Source organism: Carassius carassius, chromosome 27 (genome assembly GCF_963082965.1).
Source record: "Carassius carassius chromosome 27, fCarCar2.1, whole genome shotgun sequence".
Lineage (NCBI taxonomy): Eukaryota > Metazoa > Chordata > Actinopteri > Cypriniformes > Cyprinidae > Carassius > Carassius carassius.
Window position 1 is genome coordinate 822,501 of NC_081781.1, and position 9,642 is coordinate 832,142.

A 9,642-nucleotide genomic window follows, 5' to 3' on the forward strand; every position below is an offset into this window, starting at 1 on the left:
AAAATAGCTGGAGTAAATGAGGCGTCTTTGTTTCCAGAGCGTAAGCTTCAGGTGTTTGCGTAATTGGCCTGTGTTTGAGAAGCAGAGGCACAAAGACACGTCGGCTTTAATTATGAGAAGAGAAAGAACAAAGGAAGCATTGAGGTGTTATTCCTGAGCTGCTAATATCCTTTCTTCACACCATGCTACATGCATTTAATGTTGGACGGCTGTTAAAGCAGAAATGCCGAGGCTCTTTGTGCGTGTGGAAGTGATTGTGATGAGGCAGTGCTTCTTAAAGCATGCACACACCAGCTTCAATTTAACATGCTCCTCGTGGAAATCCAGCTTGACTCATTTAGCTTCATACCATGGCTGTTTGACACATGCTTTGCTTGTAGCAGTTCTCCATTCTTGCAATAACTTAAATTGCATACGCAAATAACCTTCAAAAGCAGTTGACTGGCATTTTTATTTGAATGTTATATTGCAATTTAGACTTCTGGTTAGATAAAGTTGAATGTTTTTATAGAGCAATATGAAAATCTTTATATAATATGTATTGTGTGAGTGCATGCATGTGTAAAATAAAGAATAAAAAATGTCTAAATTATATATATATATATATATATATGCATAATATATAAAATGAAAAAAATATAAGAAACTACATAAATAATTTATATTTAACAAGGATAATTAATATACACCCCAAACTACAAAAAACTATATAATAAGCTAATTTAATTAATTATGGAGCCAAATGACAAAATATAAAATGTTAATCTAAAAATGTAAACAAAAAAGAATAAAATAAAGAATTAAAACGTTGAAAAAATTATATGAAATCGAAATTACATGATGTAAATTAATATAAATAATAAAAGTTAAAAACTATATATATGCTTGTGTGTCTGTGTGTGTGTGTGTCTGTGTGTGTGTGTGTGTGTGTGTGTGTGTGTGTCTGTGTGTGTGTGTGTCTGTGTGTGTGTGTGTGTGTGTGTGTGTGTCTGTGTCTGTGTCTGTGTGTGTCTGTGTCTGTGTGTGTGTGTGTGTGTGTGTGTGTCTGTGTGTGTGTGTGTGTCTGTGTGTGTGTGTGTGTGTGTGTGTGTGTCTGTGTGTGTCTGTGTGTGTGTGTGTGTGTGTCTGTGTGTGTGTGTGTGTGTGTGTGTGTGTGTGTCTGTGTGTGAGGGTGTGTGTGTGTCTGTGTCTGTGTGTGTGTGTGTCTGTGTGTGTGTGTGTCTGTGTCTGTGTGTGTGTGTGTGTGTGTGTGTCTGTGTGTCTGTGTGTCTGTGTGTGTGTGTGTGTGTGTGTGTGTGTGTGTCTGTGTGTGTGTGTGTGTGTGTGTGTGTGTCTGTGTGTGTGTGTGTGTGTCTGTGTGTGTGTGTGTGTGTGTGTGTCTGTGTGTGTCTGTGTCTGTGTGTGTGTGTGTGTGTGTGTGTGTCTGTGTGTGTGTGTGTGTGTGTGTGTGTGTCTGTGTCTGTGTGTGTGTGTCTGTGTGTGTGTGTGTGTGTGTGTGTGTGTGTCTGTGTCTGTGTGTGTGTGTCTGTGTGTGTGTGTGTGTGTGTGTGTGTCTGTGTGTGAGGGTGTGTGTGTGTGTGTGTGTGTGTGTGTCTGTGTGTGTGTGTGTGTCTGTGTGTGTGTGTGTGTGTCTGTGTGTGTGTGTGTGTCTGTGTCTGTGTCTGTGTGTGTGTGTGTGTGTGTGTGTGTGTGTCTCTGTGTGTGTCTGTGTCTGTGTCTGTGTCTGTGTGTGTGTGTGTGTGTGTGTGTGTCTGTGTGTGTGTGTGTGTGTGTGTGTGTGTGTGTGTGTGTCTGTGTGTGTGTGTGTCTGTGTGTGTGTCTGTATGTTTGTACATAAAACCCTCAAAACTACAAAAAATAACAAAAACACACAAAACAAAGAATAAATCACTAAGGCTGCAGTCTGCAACTTTTTTCTATTCAAAATTGACCAAAAAAAAAAAAGGAAGAAAAAGAAGAATGATAAATAACACTAATGAGCACAAGTATGTTTTATAAATATATTTGAAAAATAATGCATTTTACAGACATTTCTGAAAAGCGCATGCAGAACGCTCTCATCGCCTTCTTGTTTCGTGTTTGTGATTTCTCGGCTGGGATTTGGATGGGCTTAGCTCTGGAGATTTGGATTTTCTGTGCTCAGTTCAACAAGAGCTACTTTCACCAGTACTTGAATAAGTCCAGTGATAAAGCAGCTCTGTTTCACACAAACACCAGCACTTCTCATGGGAAGACTTCAACAGTTGAAGACAGACAGCTGTGTTTCCTGCAGATGTCCTCTAGATGGAGACATTAACCAGCAGACGACAGCCTCAGCTTCCACACACTGAATAAACCTGAGGAAAACAACTGCTTCTATTCTCTTTGTTGTTGTTGTTGTAAATGGTTAGCATGTAATGTGATGTAATCTGATTTTACAATCAATATTTTAAACAATTCGATTTGATTAACTGCCATAAAATCACCAGTTTAATTTTTGAACATCATAAGGATGTTATTATTATTATTTATAAATAATAATTGTATTAAACAAATATATATATATATATATATATATATATATATATATATATATATATATATATATATATATATATATATATATATATATATATATTATAGGTCATTTAATTTGATTATTTGCATTAACATTTTTTTATAACCAATAAAACATTTTTTTTAAAAGGCATGTGTAAAATATTTTGATCTTTTTTTATATGTACTGTAAATAAACCAGTGTTATTTTAGTATCATTAAGATACCCTAATAAATACTATTTTTATGTTTTCAGCTCATTTTAATTTTAACATTTTAGTTTTTTATTTGTTTATTAATTAATTTTATTTTATTTTAAGTTATTTTAGAACATCAAAATAAACTAAATGAAATTAAGAAATGTTGGTATTTTATTTTTATTTTAATAAAAGTTTTTTTTTTTCAATTAAAAAAAAAAAATGATGGTTTTAATTTGACTATAATAACCCTGATGCAAACTTGCCTTTGTTTATTATAGAATTTCAGTATTTAAATATGTTGTTTTTTTACATGGGTAAAAAGCCAGGATGAAAAACACATCATGTAAATAATATAAACGTTGTTTATTTTCTCTTTGACTGCTATATACAGAATGATGATAGTTACTGAATATACTGAATATACGTCTGCAGATCAGAGTGAGTTACAGACGAAAACTCAAACTCGATCCATCGCTCTACAGTCAGCAATATTCATCTTTAATCGTGAAGCAAGACACATTCAGTCTCATCACAACTCTTAACAGAAAGTGATGATTCAGACAGCATCCCAAACAAGATCAACACTTTTGATCTTCAAGTAGCACAATTGTTTTATGGCTTTGGTTTAACAATTATAATCAACGTAAACTTGCTTTTGACTTAATACTTCTTTCCTATAATGAGAAAACAAATGAGAAATGATATTTCATTTGATGAAAGGGAAGCCTTGTTTTGTTTTTTTTGCATTGTGGGAGTATTTTATGAAAATGAAGCACATTTTTTTCTGACTTAGGGTTAGGGTAAGTGGAATAATTTCCCTTTTTTTCCATTATTACACAGTACTATTATCTATAGAACCACATTGAAAGAAAAATAAGCAAATGAATGTGAAATTTGAAAGCAGAAATACTGAAACATTTTCATTTTAATTCATCTCCATTAATGCTAATAAACATATTCTAATAGATCAAGGGGCGGCACAATATAAAATGTTGTGTAAAACGAATACAAGCTTTCGGGGTAAAATATATCTGGGACGTGTTCTTTGGAGGTTTTAGAAAACCCAGCTAAAGTCACTGTTACATAATTCTGTGAAAATGCAACCTTGATGTCTTTATTTCTGACTGAATAAGACCATGTCAAAGACTGATATCATAGTGAAATCAAACTTTGATGCTTGTCATCTCATAATTAAGACATCAAGACAGAGAGGCTCACAATAAACCATGCACACACACCATCTTTAGAGTCGATCCAGAGACGCTGACCTGAGACCCCGGACAGAAACCTCGTAGACGGCGAACACCACCATGTTGACGGGAAACGCTCGCAGGCAGTTTATTCCCAGGCTTCGGGAGAAGATCCCTGGCCCTTCGTTGCGGAGCGTCTCGGTCACACAGTGAAGCAGTCCTCGGTATCTCCTCGCTCCTCGAGCGCCGTCCATCTGCAGACGGGCTTTGATCACGTCCATGGGTGTCCCGACTGACCATCCGGCCGTCCCTGCCAATCCACCGGACAACAGCACCGCTGTCCACTCTGACAACACACACACACACACACACACACTTAACCCGAGAAACATTACAGTACTTACAGACAGAAGCAACAAAAGAGCAATGGCAATGTCAGTAAACGTAATAATTAAGTGCCAATTTTTTAAAATTGAGATGTATGCATGATCTGAAAGCTGAATAAATGATCTCTCCAGTGATGTATGGTTTGTTCGGAGGACAATATCTGTCTGAGATACAACTATTAGAAAATCTGGAATCTGAGGGAGCAACTAAATCTAAATCATCTTTAAAGTTGTTCAGATGAAGCTTTTAGCAATGCATATTACTAATCAGAAATTAAGTTTTGATATATTTACGGTAGGAAACTTACAAAAACTCTTCATGGAACATGATCTTCTCTTAATATCCTAATGTATAATTGTGACTAATACAGTGTATTGTTGTCTATTTCTACAGATATACCCCAGAGACTTCAGACTGCTTTTGTGCTCCATGGACACATTTTAGTACATGTAGCAAAATTTACATATATATATATATATAATAAAAATAAAACAAATTTGAATAAGATTCGAAAAGCTATTTTTTTGTAAGAAAACAAATGGTAACAGAATGAATAGAGTGCAAATCTAAAAGCGATTTTAGTGAGTGCTAGAGTAATAATGCTGAGTGAATGTCAGAAGTGCAGAGTCTGGGCTGTTGTTCACCTGGCTCTTTCTGTCCTGCAGGTGTGAGCAGTGAACACAGAGAGCTGTAGGTCAAGAAGTATGTGGCAAACGCCGGCCCGTCTCTGAGAGCCAGAGGCACAGCTCCTCTGTAGAGGCCGGAGACGCCCTCGTCTCGGACCACGCTCAGCACACAGTGGATCGGACCGCTGTATTTGGGTTGGAGTCCGCTTCTCTTGCTCTCCGTCTGACACTGAAGACGAACCTTCACCAAGTCGCCCGGCGACATTACAGACACCTAGCAGCACAGAATACATCATTTAACGAAGGTCTTGATCGCCTTATCTGTGTGTTTGAATGAAAATCAGACACACTGCCTCTCAAACTTCCCTCTGTCATAAAAAAATCAAGATTGATTTTAAAAAGAGACGGAATATAAATAATCTCTCAGGACAGCTCCTTAATAAGAGGAAACGTTCTTCTTCCTCAATGCAATCTCAGGATCGGATGGACCCAATATATCCTCTTTCTGTTAAAAAGAGAAAATGAACGGAAATCTCGGGTCCATCCGAGAGAGAGGACGACAAAATCATTATCATTGCTTGTTATGCAGTATTTTTTTACTTTGGGCAATCGATTATTTAATACGCATCGGTCTCAGTGTGCAAGGTTTCTGTGCATGATGGATTTTAAAGATGATGAATACAAAAAAAATGCATATGGAAATTTCAGGTGTGCAATGACCGTATCACTTTAAAAAAAAAACAGAGATGTCCGTGAAAGAGTTTTCTCTGTTTTGGAAGGATGGACACTTAATCTATACCATGTTTATTGCAAAGGGTAGATGTTTATTAATCATGCAATATATCACTGTTATAGTTTCATTAATAATCATTGCTACATGGAAGATAACTTTGTCCAGTGCTTTTATGATGTTTTTTTGTGAAAATGTATGTACTAGGGCTACTTTATTTTATTCTGTATTCTACTTGTGTACTAGTGTTAAATTCTATTGTTTTTGACAGCATTGATAACAGATTACAGCATGATATTTTATCACGTTTTCCTGATCAAATATGATATCCTTTCAGCAATAACCTATCCGTGATGTTTTTTTGATTTTTGTCAGTTTAAGTGCCGATGCAGTGTTGCCAGATATTGCTACAAAAACAAATAAATAAATAAACAAAAATTATTTTTTAAATCTTTTGCATCTTTTTAAGATATCGCCGACCCTAAACTGCGACTTCCCACTTTATTAACTTTCTAAAGTGTCAAATTAAGTGGAAAAGACAAGTCGTTGAATCTCCGGAGTCTCTCTGGTTTGTTTACAACAAGGAAAACTAGTCTCCTCTTGACTTATATCACAATCCTAATATTTTTCTTTACAAAACCTTGTTTTGTACTTCTAATTAGTGACCGGAGCCATATGGAGCACTTTTTATAATGGATGGACGCACTTTATCGAGCTTCAAAATCTCAACACCCATTCACTCCCATTATAAAGTTTGGAAGAGCCTTAATGTAACTCCGATTGTGTTTGTCTGAAAGAAGAAAGTCATATACACCCCGGATACCTAGAGGGTGAGTAAACCATGGGGTGATTTTTTTATTATGGGGTGAAAAGCAGATCTCAGACCTGTGCCACTCCAGCCGCCAGACCGGACAGAAACACATCGAGCTTTGTTTTGGGAGCGCCGATCCCGCGGATCTGAGCCAAACATTGCAGACAGTTCCTGTAGGTGCCGAACACCACAGAAGACGTCAGGGATATAGTAGTGATCGGCAAAGCCATTCCCTTAAAGAAACCATGAACCTGCAGCAAAACACGAGCATGCATGAGAAATCAGAGAACTAGCTCAATCTGACAGATAACACGACTCTATTATTACTACTACAGTATCCACGTTATTCTGCACTGTACTTTAGTCATTTCCACGAGTACAAATCTCAATGTTTAAGCATGTAACGATATTCTAGGGAACTTCTTATTTTAGAGTTTGGAGAGTTAGGAGCCTTTTCAATGATTCAAAATACTTTTGGCGATAGAGTGTAGTTTCTGCGATTGTTTGAGACTTTCTATTCATTCGTCATCTTTGGCAGAGAACTAAGAATAATAAAGTGGAGTAAATGATAAGCTGTTTACGCTGCAAACCAGTGCTTTGATAAATATGACCAGACATTAAAATATTATAAGAAACAGCAGTCTGCAAGGAAGCAGCGTAATGAGCTCTTACGTTAAAAATAAGGTGGATGACTTAAACTTCAGTATTTTCTGAAGTAAACATGAGTTTTGAGTTTTATAAGAGTTTTTTTTTTTTTGCATTAAGTTGGAAAATATCAAAGAAAACATAAGTAGGCCTATGTTATCCCAGGAAACACATGTTAGCCTGAATACAATGTAAGTTGCTTTGGATAAAAGCATCTGCTAAATGCATACATTTTTATTTAATTTAAATTTATGTTATATTTTATTTTTTTTATATATGATTTGAAGTGTGTAGCTGTGCAGAAATAGTGATTTTTGTTAATTAAAAATTAAACTAGAGGCATAAGAAACTTTTTCGTTATTTTTTGTTACTAAAATAAAAAATATGTAAAAAAAAAATCTCATTTTGATTTTATTTTAACTTGATGTATTAAAATAACTAAAACTGAAATAAAAAATAACTTTAAAAACATTTAAATTAATAATAAAAAAAGACAAAATAAAAATGACTAAGACTCGAAATGAAATCAGAAAAATAAAACAAATACATGTATAATAGTTTCTCAATAATACAGTTGCTGTGTGTGTTTTACAATACAGTTGCTTTCTTACTTTAATAAATCATTAAAGACAGTTTTGTGGAATATGAAAGTGCATTAATCATTAAACATGAAGCAAATGTATGTTTGGTACCCCTTCTTTCTTGCTGGTGGTTACGATGCAATGCCAGATTCCAGTGAACTGTTTCTGAGTTTGGATTCTGACCTGTGCAGGGGTCAAATCAACAAATTTAAGGTCAGGAGATGATGTTACAGCAATGCATGTCTGAAATGATATGATATAGCATTTAATTATAATGTGTGATTGGCTGGAATAAGTGTACTTTGACAGTATCCAGTGGATAACCGACCGCCACACCACATGCTCCTGGAACACAACAACAGCAAATCAATCACACTCTGAACATATTACTGACTTCTAATTAGTATTAGAAATCAGAAGAACTCAATTGGACCGGTCTGATAGAGGAGACGCCTTAAATGTGTGCAGTTTGTTTGCTTTCAGGAACACTGCTGGGAAATATTGTAAAAATGTTGTTTGCATAAATTTTTTGTTATTATCTTATGAATATAGCTGTGAGTTTTATATATGTTCCCTCATAGTCTCTAAAGGTTTGCATAATGGACAAATCATAGAATGAGTCCAATGATTTTACAGATGTTTTGTGTGAAGATGTTCAAATGCATTGTTTATAAAATGTTGTTCACATGACTCTGATGGATGGAGTGCATGTAAATGTCATGCTTCATTCAACACGAGGATCATGCTTAATGGAGATTTATTATTATTGCATTTAAACCAAGAGGACAGTAATTAGTTTACAATTCTTTCATTTTTTTTAATTATTAAAATTTCTTATTTTTTTATATTTGTTATTACATTCTTGTCTTGTCTATGCATTTGCATTTGCAATTAAATTCTATTTTTAATTTCCAATTTAAATGTTTTATTCAACACAAGGTGTGCCTAATGATGAATACCTTATATTATTGCATTAAGGGAATAGATTTTTTAGATTACAATTTCTTTATATATATATATATATATATATATATATATATATATATATATATATATGCAGGCAATTCCTTGCTTGCACTTATTTGTTTTCATGCAAGAACAAAAACAAGTGCTATCATACTCTACTGTACATATGCAGAGCACAACACGCTACAGCAGACTCTCTCTAAAACATTCGACTTATGTCAGAGAACTGAACCCGACAAACAACGACTCTGTACTGTACCTCCAAATGATCCTGCAAAGAAGTCTGCGAAATGCATCGTCCCGTCGTCATTCTAAACCTTCATGACATTATTAAACCTGTTCTAGATTCTGATAAGTAATTGCATAATGCACCGCTGTCGTGCTCAGTCAAGGTTGTAGGTGTTTCTGATCTGCGTTAGTGCTTTTGTAACTGTGCCTCATTTCTCACGTGGTTCCTTTGCTGGTTCCTTATGCAAGTTCTTATTTAAAAGCAATAACTAACAATTTGAATTTTATTGACACCGGCGCGTGCATAACTCACGACGTGCCTTTATTTGAGCGTCTCTAATGTGACTTTAAAACTTTAAACAAGATGTTTATATTTCTACAAGCTCGTGACAGGGGATCAGTTGCATTCTGTGTGTAACGCATTTGATGAATAAAGCTTTATTTAATTAGTCCGGATCGATGACAGACCGAGCATTGCAGCATCCGCGTTTGCAACGTAGACTGAAAAAACAAGCTGATGCAACGCGGAAGAGAAATTACGAGTGCAATGAATCTTTTTTTTAACCGATTCCTCCCGAAAGATTTGTTCGAGTCGATTCGCGAATCACTGAACGCAGAGCGCTAGTTATTAGAAGAACCTTGATCTGGAAAATATAGCGACAACAGCGGCAAAATGTACAATATTAATATACATTAGTTCTATGTTACTATATTTACTATGTAACTAATGTAATTTACAAGGT

General features: G+C 35.3%; 2 protein-coding genes across 3 annotated transcripts in view; one reads left to right on the forward strand and one right to left on the reverse strand.

Moving 5' to 3' along the window:
• Positions 1-9,642, forward strand: part of ppp2r5cb (protein phosphatase 2, regulatory subunit B', gamma b) — a 170,353-nt gene that overhangs the window by 110,187 nt on the left and 50,524 nt on the right. The window lies entirely within an intron of this gene.
• On the reverse strand, positions 3,956-9,295 carry slc25a47a (solute carrier family 25 member 47a). Its single transcript, XM_059513418.1, has 6 exons — positions 8,931-9,295; positions 8,007-8,050; positions 7,817-7,888; positions 6,554-6,730; positions 4,957-5,212; positions 3,956-4,271 (listed from the first exon to the last, which is right to left on the reverse strand). Exons 1-6 carry the CDS (start codon positions 8,965-8,967, stop codon positions 3,979-3,981), a joined length of 879 nt encoding a protein of 292 aa, XP_059369401.1. The 5' UTR covers positions 8,968-9,295; the 3' UTR covers positions 3,956-3,978.